Genomic DNA, 23,123 nt, shown 5'->3' with positions numbered 1-23,123 from the left:
CACATATTGATGTAGAGGAGACATGAGGAAGAGGGGACACATGTTGATGTAGAAGAGACATGAAGAAGAGGGGACACATGTTGATGTAGAGGAGACATGAGGAAGAGGGGACACATGTTGATGTAGAAGAGACATGGAGAAGAGGGGACACATGTTGATGTAGAAGAGACATGAAGAAGAGGGGACACATGTTGATGTAGAAGAGACATGAAGAAGAGGGGACACATGTTGATGAAGAAGAGACATGAAGAAGAGGGGACACATGTTGATGTAGAAGAGACATGAAGAAGAGGGGACACATGTTGATGTAGAAGAGACATGAAGAAGAGGGGACACATGTTGATGTAGAAGAGACATGAAGAAGAGGGGACACATGTTGATGTAGAAGAGACATGAAGAAGAGGGGACACATGTTGATGTAGAAGAGACATGAAGAAGAGGGGACACATGTTGATGTAGAAGAGACATGAAGAAGAGGGGACACATGTTGATGTAGAAGAGACATGGAGAAGAGGGGACACATGTTGATGTAGAAGAGACATGAAGAAGAGGGGACACATGTTGATGTAGAAGAGACATGGAGAAGAGGGGACACATGTTGATGTAGAAGAGACATGAAGAAGAGGGGACACATGTTGATGTAGAAGAGACATGAAGAAGAGGGGACACATGTTGATGTAGAAGAGACATGAAGAAGAGGGGACACATGTTGATGTAGAAGAGACATGAAGAAGAGGGGACACATGTTGATGTAGAAGAGACATGAAGAAGAGGGGACACATGTTGATGTAGAAGAGACATGAAGAAGAGGGGACACATGTTGATGTAGAAGAGACATGGAGAAGAGGGGACACATGTTGATGTAGAAGAGACATGGAGAAGAGGGGACACATGTTGATGTAGAAGAGACATGAAGAAAGGGATTTTGCATAATAGGTGAGCTTTAAAAGGAACTGTCTTTCCTTTTCCTTCTGCAGCGGACCTGCTCCTAGAAAACTTCAGCAACTACCGCTTCCTGAACAACGGGAACATCACGATCCCCGGGCAGCAGGACAAAGACAACTTCCAGGAGACTCTGGACGCCATGCACATCATGAGCTTCTCCCACGAAGAGATCGTCAGTGAGTAGTGCTTCCAGATGTGTTTCCAGTAATTCATTATTCTCTTTTTCTTCCCTCTCTCATTACCTAATGTCCCCCTCCTCACTGAAGTGTTGTCTTTTCCTCACAGGTTTGTTGAAGGTGGTCTCTGCCGTGCTGCAGTTTGGAAACATCATCTTCAAGAAAGAGAGGAACACAGATCAGGCCTCCATGCCCGAAAACACAGGTAAACAGTTAAAGAGAACACACACACACACACACACACACACACACACACACACACACACACACACACACACACACACACACACACACACACACACACACACACACACATACCATGTATACATCACTTCAGGGGACATTACATTGACTTACATGCATTTCCTGGAGACTTATCCTAACCTTAACCATAACCAACACATGCCTAACCTTAATCCTAAACCTAATCAAGTCTTCACCCTAAAATTAATGATTCCCCTCATGGGGACCTCCATTTTGTCCCCATAAGGTAGGCGAGTCCCCACACGTGACTGTGTAAACAGATTTAGGTCCCCATAAGTATAGTAATGCTAGGCTACACACACACACACACACACACACACACACACACACACACACACACACACACACACACACACACACACACACACACACACACACACACACACACACACACACACACACACACACACTCCGTCATATTTGTTTCGCCTGCTGCTAACACACAGTGTCCATATTTAATCTATTACGATGAAGACATTAGTTTGTAATTCAGACGCAGACTGGTAAATATCAGAGCTTTCCCAGCCGTAATTCTTACTTGAACTGTTGATACATCTGTTTTCTTTGTAGATTATTTTACTGTAACTAACAATAGACACAAGCGTAACATCAGAAAAGCTGCAGCGCTAACTTTTAAAAATGGTTACAGCCTCATTTGCTCCTCGCTCGTGACGGGCATGATTCATAAATCCAGAAAATGGAATGAGTGTGACGCTTTAGCTTCCACAACAACAGGTGGTGGAAAACAGACCATCATTTCCACACATATATATATACACACTGTGCACATGCTGTATTAGGAACATGATAACACTGGAGTTATGAAGAGATTATAAGTCTGTATACTGGAATGGTGGTGATGTTGAACCACCATCAGGTCACACACCTCACAGTAAGACAGAAGACATGTTTATTTGTATTTGTATGAATTCTGATTAAGCACAGTTCCAATATAGCTCTCCAAATCTTAACTCTACATACTTTCAGCTACAGAAACCATTTAACCACATGTTTTGGGATAGCCATGGACAACTGGAAGTGGAGTAGGACGTTTTTCATCCGGCAAATTAATAAATGTTCTCCAAGGATGTAGTTCTGCTCACCATGACACAACTCTGAAGACAGTATAAAATCCAATATCTGCTTTTTTTAATGAAATCTGGAGCCATTTAAGCGATAATTCACCTGCTTCCTGCTTCCTGTTCCCTCTCAGTGGCGCAGAAGCTGTGCCACCTGCTGGGTATGAACGTGATGGAGTTCACCAGAGCCATCCTCACCCCGAGGATCAAAGTGGGACGAGACTACGTTCAGAAAGCACAGACCAAAGAGCAGGTGAGGGGCCGTCTAAACTCTGGAGATCAAGAGGTTTCCATTACATGTTTATTTTGAACTGTCAAATGAGGTCTAGTTTTACGGCTGTTTGATATCATTGTGTAGCTGGATAGGTTTTTAAATCATCAGAATCAGAATACTTAATTTATCCCTGGAGGAAAATGGGTTCCATGACAGTTGCTCCATTTCAGAATCACAGAGGGGACACATGTGTATGTATAAAAGACAGGAAAAAGAGAAGCTAAATTTTACCACAAAAAATACAAATGTAAAAAGTTTGTATTACAATATATGCAGTGATGTATTATTATGCGTCAGGGAATAATTTCGCCCTACATGTTTACCTTTCGCCCTCTGACGCAACTGACCAATCTCGAGCAGCCGTTATCTCCCTTAAGGAGGGGCTGCCCTCGCAACTTGTTGTTGTTGCCAGTTTGTGACCGGGCAGCTCTCGGTCAGAGATAGTTATTGTTATGGGACACCTGGAACACATCCTTCTCGGGGTGTAGATGACCCAGAGCCATAAGCGACAACAAATGTGATTCAGTGTCCTCAGCTGTTTAGTCTATCTATTGAAGAATGTTGATTATTACACTCTGAACTAGTTCAAACCTCGAGCTACAGGAGGGTTCATCAGAATTGATTGTGGCATCTCAACCGTGTGGTCAGACCGTGGCCCGTGACATGTCTCGTGAATTCTCCGGCCGAAGCTCCAAATAAACCGTCAGTGTTTGCCATGAAAGCTCCAGCTCTCCTCGTGTCTCTCTGAGTCCTGACTCCATCAGAGCTCCAGCTCTCCTCGTGTCTCTGAGTCCTGACTCCATCAGAGCTCCAGCTCTCCTCGTGTCTCTGAGTCCTGACTCCATCAGAGCTCCAGCTCTCCTCGTGTCTCTCTGAGTCCTGACTCCATCAGAGCTCCAGCTCTCCTCGTGTCTCTGAGTCCTGACTCCATCAGAGCTCCAGCTCTCCTCGTGTCTCTGAGTCCTGACTCCATCAGAGCTCCAGCTCTCCTCGTGTCTCTGAGTCCTGACTCCATCAGAGCTCCAGCTCTCCTCGTGTCTCTCTGAGTCCTGACTCCATCAGAGCTCCAGCTCTCCTCGTGTCTCTCTGAGTCCTGACTCCATCAGAGCTCCAGCTCTCCTCGTGTCTCTGAGTCCTGACTCCATCAGAGCTCCAGCTCTCCTCGTGTCTCTGAGTCCTGACTCCATCAGAGCTCCAGCTCTCCTCGTGTCTCTCTGAGTCCTGACTCCATCAGAGCTCCAGCTCTCCTCGTGTCTCTCTGAGTCCTGACTCCATCAGAGCTCCAGCTCTCCTCGTGTCTCTCTGAGTCCTGAATCCATCAGAGCTCCAGCTCTCCTCGTGTCTCTCTGAGTCCTGACTCCATCAGAGCTCCAGCTCTCCTCGTGTCTCTCTGAGTCCTGACTCCATTAGAGCTCCAGCTCTCCTCGTGTCTCTGAGTCCTGACTCCATCAGAGCTCCAGCTCTCCTCGTGTCTCTGAGTCCTGACTCCATCAGAGCTCCAGCTCTCCTCGTGTCTCTCTGAGTCCTGACTCCATCAGAGCTCCAGCTCTCCTCGTGTCTCTCTGAGTCCTGACTCCATCAGAGCTCCAGCTCTCCTCGTGTCTCTCTGAGTCCTGACTCCATCAGAGCTCCAGCTCTCCTCGTGTCTCTCTGAGTCCTGACTCCATCAGAGCTCCAGCTCTCCTCGTGTCTCTCTGAGTCCTGACTCCATCAGAGCTCCAGCTCTCCTCGTGTCTCTCTGAGTCCTGACTCCATCAGACCTCCAGCTCTCCTCGTGTCTCTCTGAGTCCTGACTCCATCAGACCTCCAGCTCTCCTCGTGTCTCTCTGAGTCCTGACTCCATTAGAGCTCCAGCTCTCCTCGTGTCTCTCTGAGTCCTGACTCCATCAGAGCTCCAGCTCTCCTCGTGTCTCTCTGAGTCCTGACTCCATCAAAGCTCCAGCTCTCCTCGTGTCTCTCTGAGTCCTGACTCCATCAGAGCTCCAGCTCTCCTCGTGACTCTTTGAGTCCTGACTCCATCAGAGCTCCAGCTCTCCTCGTGACTCTCTGAGTCCTGACTCCATTAGAGCTCCAGCTCTCCTCGTGTCTCTCTGAGTCCTGACTCCATCAGAGCTCCAGCTCTCCTCGTGTCTCTCTGAGTCCTGACTCCATCAGAGCTCCAGCTCTCCTCGTGTCTCTCTGAGTCCTGACTCCATCAGAGCTCCAGCTCTCCTCGTGTCTCTCTGAGTCCTGACTCCATCAGAGCTCCAGCTCTCCTCGTGTCTCTCTGAGTCCTGACTCCATCAGAGCTCCAGCTCTCCTCGTGTCTCTCTGAGTCCTGACTCCATCAGAGCTCCAGCTCTCCTCGTCTCTCTGAGTCCTGAATCCATCAGAGCTCCAGCTCTCCTCGTGTCTCTGAGTCCTGACTCCATCAGAGCTCCAGCTCTCCTCGTGTCTCTCTGAGTCCTGACTCCATCAGAGCTCCAGCTCTCCTCGTGTCTCTGAGTCCTGACTCCATCAGAGCTCCAGCTCTCCTCGTGTCTCTCTGAGTCCTGACTCCATCAGAGCTCCAGCTCTCCACGTGTCTCTCTCTGAGTCCTGACTCCATCAGAGCTCCAGCTCTCCTCGTGTCTCTCTGAGTCCTGACTCCATCAGAGCTCCAGCTCTCCTCGTGTCTCTCTGAGTCCTGACTCCATCAGAGCTCCAGCTCTCCTCGTGTCTCTCTGAGTCCTGACTCCATCAGAGCTCCAGCTCTCCTCGTGTCTCTCTGAGTCCTGACTCCATCAGAGTTCCAGCTCTCCTCGTGTCTCTCTGAGTCCTGACTCCAATTGCTTCAGAAGTTTCCCCCACACTATGTATAAAGATATTAATGTAAAGAACAATTTGCTTGAAATTTCCAGTGGAATAAAAACCTTAGAAAGAGATTTGTCTGAATTAAATCCCTTAGTTAACATTCCTAAAGCTCCACCCGTGGCTCAACGGTCTATTTATCATTATTTAGGGTCTTAAATCCCTCCTGTTTTCTCCCCCTGTGTTTTTTCCTCAGGCTGACTTCGCAGTTGAAGCTCTGGCGAAGGCGACGTACGAGCGTTTGTTCCGCTGGCTGGTGTACCGGATCAATAAAGCTCTGGATCGAACCAAACGGCAGGGAGCCTCCTTCATCGGCATCCTGGACATCGCCGGCTTTGAGATCTTTGAGGTGCTTTCATACGAGGAAAACTCCACAAAACTCAAACCAGCTTCTAGAAAATGTTGTTTTTTCTAATACATGGATTAAACAGAATCTGATCATTCAAATGTCTCTTTAGTTAGTTAGCCAATTCATATAAGACAAGGCAAGGCAAGTTTATTTATATAGCACCTTTGAACACACGGCAATTCAAAGTGCTTTTAAAAATGAAAGACATCAAGAAACGTCTAAAACATCAGGGGTTTTTTGGAAGCCTTTAATGAGGTAGATATTTCTGGCTATCTTATCAGAAACAATGCTTGAACATTTGAAGATAGGGCCGGGTTACAATCAACATGAAATAGCGATTTAACAAGACTTTTTAAAAAACTTTTTGCCAGAGGAATGCCTTGGACTTGGGATTGGACGATATATTCCCATTAGCCTCTGCTGGCAAAAGTACACATATCCTTTCCTCAAGTAGAAGTACAGATACTCGTGTTTAAAAATATTCTGGTAAAAGTAGAAGTACTGACTAAACTTCTTTACTCAAGTCAAAGTAAAGAACTTTGAAATGTACTTCAGTAAAAAGTACCCATAACTAGCAGCTGTTTTAAAGAGTACCTGACCTCCCTTTATATTAATAGCACAATAATGTCATTGTTAGCTAATGAATGTTTCCATGGTGACCAACGGCAACATGAAAACATTTCCATTGGTCCCTCTTCTTTAGAGAAGACCAGGAAATGATGGATACACGGATCGTGTTCAAATCAATAGGCACGCAATGACTCTAAATAATAATGATCACGCCACCAAACACACATTCAGACTAAAGGAGCCAGCCTGTTTGGAAAATGAGAGAAGTAGAAAGTACAGGTATTTGTGTTCAACATGTAAGAAGTAGAAAGTACAGGTATTTGTGTTCAACATGTAAGAAGTAGAAAGTACAGGTATTTGGGTTCAACATGTGAGAAGTAGAAAGTACAGGTATTTGAGTTCAACATGTGAGAAGTAGAAAGTACAGGTATTTGGGTTCAACATGTGAGAAGTAGAAAGTTCAGGTATTTGTGTTCAACATGTAAGAAGTAGAAAGTACAGGTATTTGTGTTCAACATGTAAGAAGTAGAAAGTACAGGTATTTGAGTTCAACATGTAAGAAGTAGAAAGTACAGGTATTTGAGTTCAACATGTAAGAAGTAGAAAGTACAGGTATTTGAGTTCAACATGTAAGAAGTAGAAAGTACAGGTATTTGTGTTCAACATGTAAGAAGTAGAAAGTACAGGTATTTGGGTTCAACATGTAAGAAGTAGAAAGTACAGGTATTTGAGTTCAACATGTAAGAAGTAGAAAGCACAGGTATTTGGGTTCAACATGTAAGAAGTAGAAAGTACAGGTATTTGAGTTCAACATGTAAGAAGTAGAAAGTACAGGTATTTGAGTTCAACATGTAGGAAGTAGAAAGTACAGGTATTTGGGTTCAACATGTAAGAAGTAGAAAGTACAGGTATTTGTGTTCAACATGTAAGAAGTAGAAAGTACAGGTATTTGTGTTCAACATGTAAGAAGTAGAAAGTACAGGTATTTGAGTTCAACATGTAGGAAGTAGAAAGTACAGGTATTTGGGTTCAACATGTAAGAAGTAGAAAGTACAGGTATTTGAGTTCAACATGTGAGAAGTAGAAAGTACAGGTATTTGTGTTCAACATGTAAGAAGTAGAAAGTACAGGTATTTGAGTTCAACATGTAGGAAGTAGAAAGTACAGGTATTTGGGTTCAACATGTAAGAAGTAGAAAGTACAGGTATTTGTGTTCAACATGTGAGAAGTAGAAAGTACAGGTATTTGTGTTCAACATGTAAGAAGTAGAAAGTACAGGTATTTGAGTTCAACATGTAAGAAGTAGAAAGTACAGGTATTTGTGTTCAACATGTAAGAAGTAGAAAGTACAGGTATTTGTGTTCAACATGTAAGAAGTAGAAAGTACAGGTATTTGAGTTCAACATGTAAGAAGTAGAAAGTACAGGTATTTGTGTTCAACATGTAAGAAGTAGAAAGTACAGGTATTTGTGTTCAACATGTAAGAAGTCGTCAGAAAAACTTGTAGTGGAGTAAAGTACTGATACCAGAAAAATGTACTTAAGTACAGTAACGAAGTATTTGTTCTCCACTACTTCCCGCCTCTGAACTTATATTTAAAACGTGTCACCATATCTTATCTCTGCTTTTCTCCTCCTTCCAGCTGAACTCCTTCGAGCAGCTGTGCATCAACTACACCAACGAGAAGCTGCAGCAGCTGTTCAACCACACCATGTTCGTGCTGGAGCAGGAGGAGTACCAGAGGGAGGGCATCGAGTGGAGCTTCATCGACTTCGGCCTGGACCTGCAGCCCTGCATCGACCTCATCGAGAGGCCGGTCAGTGCTTTCAAAGGACTCGTTTTATTTTATTTTATTATTCAATTTATTGAACATGTTAGAAATAAAACAAACACTAATAATAATTGTTAGAAAAATCTCACTCGTCACCGGCTTGATCTTCAATCTCAGGATCCATGTATCTGTGATCCTCTCAAGAATGGAAGTAGTCATCACATACAGAGCATCAACTAGTTCCTGAACAGTGTCCTTCACATGCTGATATCCAAGAGAGTCACAAGATGGACGTAACATACATCCTGTGAAAAAAAATTCTGACTTTTTCTGAAAATCCTGACTTTTTATCAAAATCTCAAAATCCTGACTTTTTATCAAAATCTCAAAATTCTGACTTTTTATCAAAATCTCAACATTTTAACTTTTTGTCAAAATCTCAAAATTCAATTTTTTTATCAAAATCAAAAAATTCTAACTTTTTATCAAAATTATCAAAATTCTAACTTTTTATCAAAATCCTGACTTTTTTACAAAATTCTGACTTTTTACAAAATTCTGACTTTTTTTACAAAATTCTGACTTTTTTATAAAATCTCAAAATTCTGACGTTTTCTCAAAATTCTGACTTTTTCTCAAAATCTCAAAATTCTAGCTTTTTCTCAAAATCTCAAAATTCTGACTTTTTATCAAAATTCTGACTTTATCTGAAAATTCTGACTTTATCTCAAAATCTCAAAATTCTGACTTTTTATCAAAATCTCAATTCAATTTTTTGATCAAAATCAAAAAATTATCAAAATCCTGACTTTATCTCAAAATCCTGACTTTATCTCAATTTTTCGCAAAATCTCAAAATTCTAACTTTTTATCAAAATCTCAAAATTTGGACTTTTTCTGAATACTTAAATGTTAATAATCCCTCGTCCCCGGTTTGAGCTTCAATCTCAGGATCCATGTATTTGATATCCAAGAGAGGGAGTTACCCAGTCCCAAGATGGAGGAATAGAAAGCAGTATTCAATGTTTACTTCAGATTAGCTCCACGTCAGAAATGAGCATGCTTGTCACATGTCTCTCTCCATAGAGGCTGAATCATCATGTTAAAAAATAATGTATATTTAATTGATTTCTCTCTCCTCAGACGAACCCCCCTGGTATCCTCGCTCTGCTGGATGAGGAGTGCTGGTTCCCCAAAGCCACCGACAAAACCTTTATTGACAAAGTGCAGCAGGAGCAGGGCACACACACCAAGTTCCAGAAACCTCGTCAACTCAAGGACAAAGCCGACTTCTGCGTCATTCACTACGCAGGGAAGGTACGTACTCCAGACTCATTCTGAACAACTAGCTTAACATTGTTTGCGTTAGCCGGTATTTTATTGTCCTATTGGGAACCAGAAATGTTGACTTCCATAAATGTTGTGTTAGAAATGTAGAATAAGGACCCCGTCATTAAGACTTTACCAAATGCTTACTTGCATGTTGGCTATTAGCATATTTAGCTAAATTAGCATTCGTTGATTAGCATTCGTTAGCATCATCGCCTGTATGGACAATAGGTTTATAGACAACATTTTTTGGCCAATTTGGACAATATTGGAGTGGTTTGGGTTTGTTTTGTGGGTGCTGAATCCATTTCAGACATTTACACAATGCAAAATAGCAGTTTGAACTAGAAAAAATTGCCATATTTGTACTCCCAGTGTGCCAATTTGATGAATTTGAGTCGATTTTGAAGTTTTAGTGCACCTGGATTGATTGGATTGGACAGATTGCTCATGTATTCTTTTGTACTCAACTATCTCTACAAGATGTTACAAAAAACAGATGAAAGTAATGCAAAAATACAAGGGCAAAACTGTTTAATTGAGGTTGTTTCTGGGCATTTGGAAGCCCTTTCTCCGAGGCACAGATATATAGCTCCTCTGCCGGCTCTGTAACAGGTCACTGCCTGAAAACAAAAGCCCAGTTGTGGTACTGCTGCTGAAGGAAAACCACATCTGGTTCACATTGGGGTGAAATTGCCTCTATAGTGCCATGTGGCTGCATAACGACGGTTTTCAACTTTCACTTTTTGCGGTGGTCTGCCATCTGTAAAGAGGACGAAGCTGATGTCATCCCAAGAGAGATGGATTAATTAGGTCTCTTTTTACCTCGTTTTTTAAATGAACAAAGCAAAGAGCGTCGTGTCCAAACATCTGGACCTGAGTCTTGCTTTGACAAACAGGTGAAAAAAACTAATTCGGCTCAATATCAAGAATCCAGTCCTCAAAACTCAAGCCGGCATTAACTCTGTACTTCATCAAATAAACCCCGCATGACTGAGTGATACCGAGGGGGAAAATAACAGCAAACACCAGTGAGTTTGCTTTTCCAGGATTCTGATGAAACCCATATGGAGATCCAACATTCCTCCGCTCAGGTTGCAAACCGTGTCCATTACTTATTATGTCTCGATCTAATCCAACACTCTTCATAGTACGTCTGAAAAATACGTCCAAGAAAAAGCCATCATCATGTTACAGAGACTAATTCAATCAACACCTCATGGTCCAGTTAGACAGTACTGGGCTGTCAGTCAAATGTAACGTGGAAATAATATAAAGTCTGTAAATTCAGCACCGCTAAACTAATGGTGGTTATTGTTGGGCTATAAAGGAACTACAGCACGGTCACATGACTTCACGTCACCACCGCTAAGCTAAAGGTGGCTAATGTTGGGCTACAAAGGAACTACAGCACGGTCACATGACTTCACGTCACCACCGCTAAGCTAAAGGTGGCTAATGTTGGGCTGTAAAGGAACTACAGCACGGTCACATGACTTCACGTCACCACCGCTAAGCTAAAGGTGGCTAATGTTGGGCTACAAAGGAACTACAGCACGGTCACATGACTTCACGTCACCACCGCTAAGCTAAAGGCGGCTAATGTTGGGCTATAAAGAAACTACAGCATGGTCAAATGACTTCACGTCACCACCGCTAAGCTAAAGGTGGCTAATGTTGGGCTATAAAGGAACGACAGCACGGTCACATGACTTCACGCCACCACCGCTAAGCTAAAGGTGGCTAATGTTGGGCTATAAAGGAACTACAGCACGGTCACATGACTTCACGTCACCACCGCTAAGCTAAAGGAGGCTAACGTTGGGCTATAAAGAAACTACAGCACGGTCACATGATTTCACGTCACCACCGCTAAGCTAAAGGAGGCTAACGTTGGGCTATAAAGGAACTACAGCACGGTCACATGACTTCACGTCACCACCGCTAAGCTAAAGGCGGCTAATGTTGGGCTATAAAGAAACTACAGCACGGTCACATGACTTCACGTCACCACCGCTAAGCTAAAGGTGGCTAATGTTGGGCTATAAAGGAACTACAGCACGGTCACATGACTTCACGTCACCACCGCTAAGCTAAAGGCGGCTAATGTTGGGCTATAAAGAAACTACAGCATGGTCAAATGACTTCACGTCACCACCGCTAAGCTAAAGGTGGCTAATGTTGGGCTATAAAGGAACTACAGCACGGTCACATGACTTCGCATCACCACCGCTAAGCTAAAGGTGGCTAATGTTGGGCTATAAAGAAACTACAGCATGGTCAAATGACTTCACGTCACCACCGCTAAGCTAAAGGTGGCTAATGTTGGGCTATAAAGGAACTACAGCACGGTCACATGACTTCGCATCACCACCGCTAAGCTAAAGGTGGCTAATGTTGGGCTATAAAGGAACTACAGCACGGTCACATGACTTCACGTCACCACCGCTAAGCTAAAGGAGGCTAATGTTGGGCTATAAAGGAACGACAGCACGGTCACATGACTTCACGTCACCACCGCTAAGCTAAAGGAGGCTAATGTTGGGCTATAAAGGAACTACAGCACGGTCACATGACTTCACTTCACCACCGCTAAGCTAAAGGAGGCTAATGTTGGGCTATAAAGGAACTACAGCACGGTCACATGACTTCACGTCCCCACCGCTAAGCTAAAGGTGGCTAATTTTGGGCGTGATGACGTTTAGTCGTCTCATTTAGACACTTTTTTACAAATCCACCAGTGGGGTATTTACTGACGTATTTTATGTCATGAAACCAAACGTACCCCAAAAAAACACTTATTGTTAAGATAAGATATAACCCAAAGATGGTTCGGACCGTGTCGGTATTTTGTTTCACAGATTTTCTGAATTTTCTACCTCTCTTTTTTATATTTACTAAACCACGAAGCACATTCAGCACATCTGGTCCTGCCTGTGGGATCAAAACTAGCTGTAAGACTCACTGCTACAATTAATCTGCTGAAAGCCCCCCCTGTAATAACTGTGTGTTTCTGCAGGTGGATTATAAAGCGGATGAATGGCTGATGAAGAACATGGATCCTCTGAACGACAACGTGGCCACGCTGCTGCACCAGTCGACGGACAAGTTTGTGGGAGAGCTCTGGAAAGATGGTGAGACTCATCGAGTTTTTAATCGTACAAAAGTATATTCTGCAGTATGCATTAACACGGTATAGCTACAGAGTGCTGCAGCGATGGTGCATGCAGGTGTGAATGCGTAATCTATACATTTAAAACACTAACCATAAAGGCAAAAAGATATGTGCACATTTTAAATAACTGGAAATTACACACAGATCTGCAAATATTAATAAAATATATACAAATAAAATGCAATACTACACATTAGAACATAGATTATGGTCTGTTCACACAAATAATATTGAGACAAATCTACACACCATTAGCTTATAACCCAACACTGGCTTAAATAATAAAAATGCTTTTATAATATGCATGCATTATTGATTTACTCCTTTAATCATGAAAGTGTGTGTGTGTGTGTGTGTGTGTGTGTGTGTGTGTGTGTGTGTGTGTGTGTGTGTGTGTGTGTGTGTGTGTGTGTGTGTGTGTGTGTGTGTGTGTGTGTGTGTGTGTGTGTGTGTGTGTGTGTGTGTGTTTCCCCCCTCTCTCTGTGTGTGTGTGTGTGTGTGAGTGCGTGCGTGCGTGCGTGCGTGCGTGCGTGTGTGTTTCCCCTCTCTGTGTGTGTGTGTGTGTGTGTTTCCTCTCTCTCTCTCTGTGTATGGATGGTGTGTGTGTGTGTGTGTGTGTGTGTGTGTGTGTGTGTGTGTGTGTGTGTGTGTGTGTGTGTGTGTGTGTGTGTGTGTGTGTGTGTGTGTGTGTGTGTGTGTGTGTGTGTGTGTGTGTGTGTGTGTGTGTGTGTGTGTGTGTGTGTGTGTGTGTGTGTGTGTGTGTGTGTATGTTTCCCCTCTCTCTCTGTGTGTGTGTGTTTCCTCTCTCTCTCTCTCTCTCTGTGTGTGTGTGTGTGTGTGTGTGTGTGTGTGTGTGTGTGTGTGTGTGTGTGTGTGTGTGTGTGTGTGTGTGTGTGTGTGTGTGTGTGTGTGTGTGTGTGTGTGTGTGTGTGTGTGTGTGTGTGTGTGTGTGTGTGTGTGTGTGTTTCCTCTCTCTCTCTGTGCGTCTCTGCTGCTGCAGACATTCAGACGTTTCAGAGAGCTTCTTTCTATGACAATGTGTCGGGGCTCCAGGAAGCTCCAGGTGATTTTAAATAACTCTTCTCCTCATCCTCTGTGCTGTCCTGGCTGCACTGTGCAAACATCGAAAAAACAAACCTCTCCGTATGGCTTTGCATGGCTGTAAAAACCAACACATCTCATCCTACTATAAAATATCGCCTCTTTTAGTTATTCCAACAACTTCAATGAAAGGCAGCAGCGTGCAAAAATAAACAAAAGTGTTAGAAGTAGTACCTTAAAAGTGCTTTTTTATGAATAAATAAAATGGAGACCTCTGTAGTCCATAGAAGATTAAAGACTACAATTCCCAACTTTAGCCTATTAAGTTTTAGCGTTATTGTTTCCATCTAAGAAACAAAAATATGTTTTCTTATCATTTTATTTGAGTTTTCGCCCATTTTCTTTGTTGGTGCTGATGAAACAACTCAAACCAAACAGTATTGCGATTTGGATATTGCATATTTTCTACATTCATGTAAATATCACTTTGCATTGATACATTCCTTCACATGTATCAGTGGACCAGCCTCATCAAACTGCACTGATCTGTTTCTCCCCTCTCCAGTGGACCGGATCGTGGGTCTGGACCAGGTTTCGGGGATGAACGAGACGGCGTTCGGTGCCGCCTATAAGACCAAGAAGGGGATGTTCCGGACCGTGGGTCAGCTGTACAAGGAGCAGCTGTCCAAGCTCATGGCCACGCTGAGGAACACCAACCCCAACTTCGTCCGCTGCATCATCCCCAACCACGAGAAGAGGGTGAGACCGGATACACAAAGTGGAAGATTTATAGTCATTTGCATTAAATTCGTTTTTGGCAACGGCTATTTGAAGTCCCTCCAGTATAGAATACACTTACGGCACTTAAGAAATAAAAATAAAAACTTAAATCAGAGACACAACACAAGCTGAGATTTTTATTCTACGACATGAAATAGGTCATAGAAATACCCCACTGATGGATTTAAAAACGGTGGTTGCTAACAAGTGTCTAAATGAGACGATTAAACGTCATCACGCCAAACATTAGCCACCTTTAGCTTAGCAGTGGTGACGTGAAGTCATGTGACCGTGCTGTAGTTCCTTTATAGCCCAACATTAGCCTCCTTTAGTTTAGCGGTGGAGACGTGAAGTCATGTGACCGTGCTGTAGTTCCTTTATAGCCCAACATTAGCCACCTTTAGCTTAGCGGTGGTGACGTGAAGTCATGTGACCGTGCTGTAGTTCCTTTATAGCCCAACATTAGCCTCCTTTAGTTTAGCGGTGGAGACGTGAAGTCATGTGACCGTGCTGTAGTTCCTTTATAGCTCAACATTAGCCACCTTTAGCTTAGCGGTGGTGACGTGAAGTCATGTGACCGTGCTGTAGTTCCTTTATAGCCCAACATTAGCCACCTTTAGCTTAGCGGTGGTGACCTGAAGTCATGTGACCGTGCTGTAGTTCCTTTATAGCCCAACATTAGCCACCTTTAGCTTAGCGGTGGTGACGTGAAGTCATGTGACCGTGCTGTAGTTCCTTTATAGCCCAACATTAGCCTCCTTTAGTTTAGCGGTGGTGACATGAAGTCATGTGACCGTGCTGTAGTTCCTTAATGGCCCAACATTAGCCACCTTTAGCTTAGCGGTGGTGATGTGAAGTCGTTTGTTTTTTACTGAAACCCAAATCAATTTCAAATTAACTTTTTTATTTTTCAGGCTGGTAAACTGGACCCTCACCTGGTTCTGGACCAGTTGAGGTGTAATGGAGTTCTGGAGGGGATCCGTATCTGCAGACAGGGTTTCCCAAACCGCATCGTCTTCCAGGAGTTCAGACAGAGGTAGTACATAATATAAAAAAAAATATGAAAGTATTATTTTCATATGTAAATAAAAACAGTTATCTATATATTATTTTATATGTTTTATATTACAATATGGACATTTTTACTTTAACTTCTTATGTTTAAATAAGTATTTTTACGTATTTTAGTATTATTTGACCTTTTTTTAATTTAAAAACAATTGTATATTTTTTTTTTGTTGATCTTTTATTTAATATTTTTACTTGGAAATGGAGCAACTTTCCCAAAACCCATTTTTTTCCAGGATAAATAAAGTATTTTTTGTATTTGCGTTATCATTTTATTCTGACGTGTGTCCCTGCTCTGTGTCCAGGTATGAGATCCTCACTCCCAACGCCATTCCCAAAGGCTTCATGGACGGAAAGCAGGCCTGTGAGAGGATGGTGAGGAGCGCAGTGCATCTACATTTACTGAAGTGAAACCTCTTGAGTACTTCTTCCAACATCCCTCCCTGTTTCTGGCAGATCAAAGCCCTGGAGCTCGACCTGAACCTCTTCAGGATCGGTCAGAGTAAAATCTTCTTCAGAGCCGGAGTGCTGGCTCACCTGGAGGAGGAGCGGGACCTGAAGATCACCGACATCATCATCTACTTCCAGGCCGTCTGCCGCGGATACCTGGCACGCAAGTAAGGATTTAAAGAGTCTAAGGCAATTATTACTTTGTCTAAGAACTTCCTCACTTAAGACTAGTTTCTGTATGGCTTCCCTTATAAAAAGCCCCTAAGGCAGGGGGGTCAAACTCCAGGCCCGACTTCATTTTACGTGGCTCCCCAAGAGCTTGGAAAGCATATAATACATTTATTACACGGTTACATGCCGCTTTACAGAAGCACTTTGCCTATAAACTACATGTCCCACAATGCATCTCATTTTGTGACATGCGCACTGAAGAGACTTGCAATGATTCGCCCTGGTCTTCTGCTTTCAGACGTAGTTAATTATGAAGTTATTATCCTATCCGATAATAATCCAATGCAGAGGCAGTAATGTAATATAATACATTATTTTATATATTATATATGTATATTTTTATATAGTCTTAAAGTTACAACCGGCCCTTTGAGTGCAACCATAACGCTGATGTGGCCCGCGATGAAATTGATTGTTCTACTGGGAACAGATTAACCATCATGGATCCACATGATGTTTTTTTTGGCGACCTCTCACGTTAAATTGACCGGACTACTTTCTGCGGATTGATATGACTGCACATAGTCCCCTTGATCCTCCTTAGCAACGGTCTGTTATCTTTAGCAACGGTCTGTTAGCGGAAAATAGCAGACTGCAGAATGTCCGAAACTGACCAATCGGCATCCAGTTTGACCCCCCTGCTCTAAGGAATTTGCTGCCATGTGCACAATAACTACAGGGTACTTTTTGTCTATGTTTTTATTTCTTCAGGTCCTTTGCGAAGAAGCAGCAGCAGCTCAGTGCTCTGAAGGTCCTGCAGAGGAACTGTGCTGCCTACCTGAAGCTGAAACACTGGCAGTGGTGGAGGCTCTTCACCAAGGTGTGTGTGTGTGTGTGTGTGTGTGTGTGTGTGTGTGTGTGTGTGTGTGTGTGTGTGTGTGTGTGTGTGTGTGTGTGTGTGTGTGTGTGTGTGTGTGTGTGTGTGTGTGTGTGTGTGTGTGTGTGTGTGTGTGTGTGTGTGTGTGTGTGTGTGTGTGCGTGTGTGCGTGTGTGCGTGCGTGCGTGCGTGCGTGCGTGCGTGCGTGCGTTTTCTTTTCTTTTCTTTCCCTTCTATTTGATGTTTCTCATTGAGGCCACACCTCAGGTCATTAGGATTATAATATATTAATCTTATTAATTTTCTCTCTGTGCTTCTTATTTAAGTCATTGGTATGTAAATTGAGATATACGTAGATATCTTGCTTCATGATTAAGGTGAGGCTATTGTCACCCATTGAGAGATGTTGGTTATATGTGCAGGAACTAGTCTGAGTGTGTATGCGGGTGTATGTTGTATGTATGTATGTTATGTCTGAATGTTTACAAAAAATGACATAAAAAGAGTATTAAAGAAAATAAAAAGTTCCCCAGACACGATGACGCTCACAGAAAATGCTGATACATGTATTTTGTCACAGGTGACTCTAGAGGTCATTAATATCCCACATATTGATCTGTTGCAGGTGAAGCCTCTGCTGCAGGTGACCCGGCAGGAGGAGGAGATGCAGGCGAAGGACGAGGAGCTGGTGAAGGTGAAGGAGAAGCAGAGCAAGGTGGAGGGAGAGATGCTGGAGATGGAGAAGAAACAACAGCAGGTGCGTCACACACCCACACGTTACAGATCAGAATTATTACTATTAGGTATAGAGACCATTTGTTTGTGTTGTGTCAACAGTAAAAACAATACTTCTCCCTAGAATCAGAAACGGGTTTATCGCCAAGTAGCTTTACACAAACGAGGGATTTGATTTGGTGGAAAGGGGGCAAACATTGAGAAGAAAGATGGATAAGTTGAAGAAAAGGAGACAAAAAATCGGGCTATTTTAAAGAGTTTTAATATAAAAAAATAAACAAAAACAGTAAATAATCTTTTTTAGACTTCTGTAGTCCATAGAAGATTAAAGACTACAATTCCCAACTCCTTAGCCTATTATGTTTAACGTTATTGTTTGCATCTAAGAAACAACAAGACGTTTTCTTATCATTTTATTTGAGTTTCGCCTCTTTATTTTTAAAGTGGTGTTACGACTATTTTCTTTGTTGGTGCCGACGAAACAACTTAAATCTTATAAGGATTAAACTCACAAAATGCATTGCGGTGGAAATGTCAATTTGAAAAGGCGTCTAAAGTGACTTAAAGGTGGGGTAGGTAAGTTTGAGAAACCGGCTCGAGATACACTTGTTGTTATATTCCATGGAATGCTCTTAACATCCCGATAGCAATGAATATCTGAAGTACTTTGACAAAAAATACATAAAATAAAATTAACCTCTGGAAGCCGTAGCGCTGTAAAAAGCACGACCAATCATCTGAGCCGGCTAAAGTAACTGGATGGCCTACCTCCCTGTCAGCCTTCCATCTGTGCACAAACTTATCTCGTGCCCTCATTGGTCATGTGCGCGTTCGTGTGTGTTGGGGGAGGGGCTCTGTAAGGAAGTGGCAGATTTGTTCCGGCTGTGTATTTTCAAATTCTAGCCACTCGAGCTGCTTTCTCCATTCTTACCTACCCCGCCTTTAAGGAAACCCAGGAAGACGGACAAGACAATATGTGCAATCAACCATGAGGAAACAAACTCAAAACGGCCCGACCATTAGCTCCAAATATCCATATCTATTTATATCTACGCTATGACTTGCAGGTACACCGTCACCCGCCAAAGCTACCTATGTAAATGTTATTTCAAGGATGCATGATGGAGGTTTCTAATGTCCGTGCAGTTGGTGGAGGAGAAGAACATCCTGGCGGAGCAGCTGCAGGCGGAGACGGAGCTGTTTGCCGAGGCCGAGGAGATGAGATCTCGTCTGGCCTCCAAGAAGCAGGAGCTGGAGGAGATCCTCCACGACCTGGAGTCCCGCCTGGAGGAGGAGGAGGAGAGGAGCCAGAGCACCGTGAACGAGAAGAAGAAGATGCAGTCACACATCCAGGTGAACATCTGGCTGAGACACTATGGTTTCACTTTGACCTTTTCCAATGATACCTATATGACTGTTAAAACCACTGTATATATACACGCTATTTATTTTATTGTTTCATTGCACTAATGTACTTTTAACTACCTATGTTTATATGAAAATATTTTGTTAATCTTTGTGTTTCCTCCCCGTGTAGGACCTGGAGGAGCAGCTGGACGAGGAGGAGGCCGCCCGGCAGAAACTGCAGCTGGAGAAAGTGACGACTGAATCCAAGATGAAGAAACATGAGGAGGACATTCTGCTGCTGGAGGACCAGAACTCCAAGTTCATAAAGGTGAGGAGAGAAGGGTCTGCATTCAGGCTGAAGGGAGGTGCAGGAATGAGTCCTAATGTTAGCACTTCCTGTTCCCCGTCTTGAAGTCAATGGTTTTCTGATTGTGTGTTTGGTTGTTAGCCTAAAATAAGGTCTGTGGTTAACACAAGCTGAAGTGATTTTTGTGCTACGACATAAAATACGTCAGTAAATACCCCACTGGTGGATTTGAAAACGGAGGTTGCTAACAAGTGTCTAAATGAGACGACTAAACCCAACATTAGCCTCCTTTAGCTTAGCGGTGGTGACGAGAAGTCATGTGACCGTGCTGTAGTTCCTTTATAGCCCAACATTAGCCTCCTTTAGCTTAGCGGTGGTGACGTGAAGTCATGTGACCGTGCTGTAGTTCCTTTATAGCCCAACATTAGCCACCTTTAGCTTAGCGGTGGTGACGTGAAGTCATGTGACCGTGCTGTAGTTCCTTTATAGCCCAACATTAGCCACCTTTAGCTTAGCGGTGGTGACGTGAAGTCATGTGACCGTGCTGTAGTTCCTTTATAGCCCAACATTAGCCACCTTTAGCTTAGCGGTGGTGACGTGAAGTCATGTGACCGTGCTGTAGTTCCTTTATAGCCCAACATTAGCCACCTTTAGCTTAGCGGTGGTGACGTGAAGTCATGTGACCGTGCTGTAGTTCCTTTATAGCCCAACATTAGCCACCTTTAGCTTAGCGGTGGTGACGTGAAGTCATGTGACCGTGCTGTAGTTCCTTTATAGCCCAACATTAGCCACCTTTAGCTTAGCGGTGGTGACGTGAAGTCATGTGACCGTGCTGTAGTTCCTTTATAGCCCAACATTAGCCTCCTTTAGCTTAGCGGTGGTGACGTGAAGTCATGTGACCGTGCTGTAGTTCCTTTATAGCCCAACATTAGCCTAGTTTAGCTTAGCGGTGGTGACGTGAAGTCATGTGACCGTGCTGTAGTTCCTTTATAGCCCAACATTAGCCACCTTTAGCTTAGCGGTGGTGACGTGAAGTCATGTGACCGTGCTGTAGTTCCTTTATAGCCCAACATTAGCCACCTTTAGCTTAGCGGTGGTGACGTGAAGTCATGTGACCGTGCTGTAGTTCCTTTATAGCCCAACATTAGCTTTTTATTTCAGAAATCATAAAGTGGTGTTAATATGTGGAGATTATCCTGCTGAACAAAACGTGTAAGTATCATAAACGTTTGCTTGTTAAAAAGATTACTTTCTGACAAAATCACATCGAACAATCATGTTTTCTTTTCGTGGAGGGAACCAGGGAGATGATGCCTTCAGGGTCCACTACAGAAATACGTCATCGCTGCACCGCTCTGTGCTAACCTGCCTTTATCTCCCTCCTTCAGGAAAAGAAGCTGTTGGACGACCGCGTCAACGAGATGACCTCGAAGCTCGCTGAAGAGGAAGAGAAAGCCAAGAACCTGGGCAAGGTCAAGAACAAGCAGGAGATCATGATGGTCGACCTGGAGGGTAAAGAAGTCAAGTACAATACATAATAATAATAATAATGTAACAATAATAATCTTTATTTGTATAACACCTTTCATACAATAAGTGCAGCTCAAAGTGCTTCACATAGACATCTCACAGAACATTGGTATCACACAGAATACAGTTACCAGTAAAAGACAAACAAACTAAAAATAGTCGACATTTAAAAAATATATTCAGATTAAAGATAGAACAATGAAATTGTGTATTAAAAGGAGGATAGTGCAATCACACAATCAGGTGACAGGTTAAAGTGCTGCAGAGAGCAGGAGTTCTGCTTGACACAAATCCTCAATGAAAAGACATTCCTCTCACCATCATATCATCTCTTCTCTACTTCAGAGAGACTGAAGAAGGAGGAGAAGACCCGTCAGGAGCTGGAGAAGGCGAAGAGGAAGCTGGACGGGGAAACCACCGACTTCCAGGACCAGATCGCTGAGCTCCAGACTCAGCTGGAGGAGCAGAAAGGTCAGCTGGTGAAGAAGGAGGACGAGCAGCAGCTGATGCAGACCAGGTAGGAGAGGACTCTTTAAAGTAGAGACACTACATACTGATATACACCTGAACATCAGGAGGAGAGGACTCTTTAAAGTAGAGACACTACATACTGATATACACCTGAACATCAGCAGGAGAGGACTCTTTAAAGTAGAGACACTACATACTGATATACACCTGAACATCAGCAGGAGAGGACTCTTTAAAATAGAGACACTACATACTGATATACACCTGAACATCAGCAGGAGAGGACTCTTTAAAGTAGAGACACTACATACTGATATACACCTGAACATCAGCAGGAGAGGACTCTTTAAAGTAGAGACACTACATACTGATATACACCTGAACATCAGCAGGAGAGGACTCTTTAAAGTAGAGACACTACATACTGATATACACCTGAACATCAGCAGGAGAGGACTCTTTAAAGTAGAGACACTACATACTGATATACACCTGAACATCAGCAGGAGAGGACTCTTTAAAATAGAGACACTACATACTGATATACACCTGAACATCAGCAGGAGAGGACTCTTTAAAGTAGAGACACTACATACTGATATACACCTGAACATCAGCAGGAGAGGACTCTTTAAAGTAGAGACACTACATACTGATATACACCAGAACATCAGCAGGAGAGGACTCTTTAAAGTAGAGACACTACATACTGATATACACCTGAACATCAGCAGGAGAGGACTCTTTAAAGTAGAGACACTACATACTGATATACACCAGAACATCAGCAGGAGAGGACTCTTTAAAGTAGACACTACATACTGATATACACCTGAACATCAGGAGGAGAGGACTCTTTAAAGTAGAGACACTACATACTGATATACACCTGAACATCAGCAGGAGAGGACTCTTTAAAGTAGAGACACTACATACTGATATACACCTGAACATCAGAAGGAGAGGACTCTTTAAAGTAGAGACACTACATACTGATATACACCTGAACATCAGCTGGAGAGGACTCTTTAAAGTAGAGACACTACATACTGATATACACCTGAACATCAGCAGGAGAGGACTCTTTAAAGTAGAGACACTACACACTGATATACACCTGAACATCAGCAGGAGAAGAGGACTCTTTAAAGTAGAGACACTACATACTGATATACACCTGAGCATCAGCAGGAGAGGACTCTTTAAAGTAGAGATACTACATACTGGTATACACCTAAACATCAGCAGGAGAGGACTCTTTAAAGTAGAGACACTACATGTCTACTGTTAGAAAAAACAGTAGACATGTTTATTTGATTATAACGTTTTTTAAAGAGATGTTGGTTTTCTTGCCTCTGTATTTAAACTCTAGAGATGGAGTGTGTAGGGGTTGGGTTGGAAAAGGTCCAATGAGAGTGACATAACATTTTTTGTGAGCTAAATCTGGCTTTAAGAGCTCTGACGTTGAGTCATTGAGCTTGTGCTTCACAAAGTGAGTCAGTCTGGATAACATATCTGTTCGCAGCGCTCATCAGAACAAAACACGACACCTGCTGTTTTATATCCAGCATGCAATCAGACAGAC

At 43.1% G+C, this 23,123-nt stretch overlaps 1 protein-coding gene across 4 annotated transcripts in view; it reads left to right on the top strand.

Annotated features, from left to right (window-relative positions):
- The window catches only part of LOC307017499 (myosin-10-like), a 109,365-nt gene that overhangs the window by 60,485 nt on the left and 25,757 nt on the right, over positions 1-23,123 (top strand). For 2 of the 4 annotated variants that reach the window (XM_079694850.1, XM_079694849.1), the window contains 18 exons: positions 978-1,121; positions 1,231-1,326; positions 2,599-2,717; positions 5,764-5,916; positions 8,129-8,302; positions 9,401-9,574; positions 12,606-12,720; positions 13,762-13,824; positions 14,368-14,561; positions 15,497-15,618; positions 15,956-16,025; positions 16,107-16,267; positions 17,043-17,151; positions 17,774-17,905; positions 19,030-19,236; positions 19,421-19,558; positions 20,926-21,049; positions 21,413-21,584. In XM_079694850.1, the coding sequence (XP_079550976.1) occupies positions 978-1,121; positions 1,231-1,326; positions 2,599-2,717; positions 5,764-5,916; positions 8,129-8,302; positions 9,401-9,574; positions 12,606-12,720; positions 13,762-13,824; positions 14,368-14,561; positions 15,497-15,618; positions 15,956-16,025; positions 16,107-16,267; positions 17,043-17,151; positions 17,774-17,905; positions 19,030-19,236; positions 19,421-19,558; positions 20,926-21,049; positions 21,413-21,584 (2,467 nt within the window). The remainder of the gene's footprint in view (positions 1-977; positions 1,122-1,230; positions 1,327-2,598; positions 2,718-5,763; positions 5,917-8,128; positions 8,303-9,400; positions 9,575-12,605; positions 12,721-13,761; positions 13,825-14,367; positions 14,562-15,496; positions 15,619-15,955; positions 16,026-16,106; positions 16,268-17,042; positions 17,152-17,773; positions 17,906-19,029; positions 19,237-19,420; positions 19,559-20,925; positions 21,050-21,412; positions 21,585-23,123) is intronic. The other 2 variants (XM_079694852.1, XM_079694851.1) reach the window with 1 other exon arrangement.

The sequence above is a fragment of the Notothenia rossii genome, assembly GCF_949606895.1.
Source record: "Notothenia rossii genome assembly, contig: SUPER_8_unloc_1, whole genome shotgun sequence".
In the NCBI taxonomy this organism is placed as follows: Eukaryota; Metazoa; Chordata; class Actinopteri; order Perciformes; family Nototheniidae; genus Notothenia; species Notothenia rossii.
This window is presented reverse-complemented; position numbering and strand designations above follow the sequence as displayed.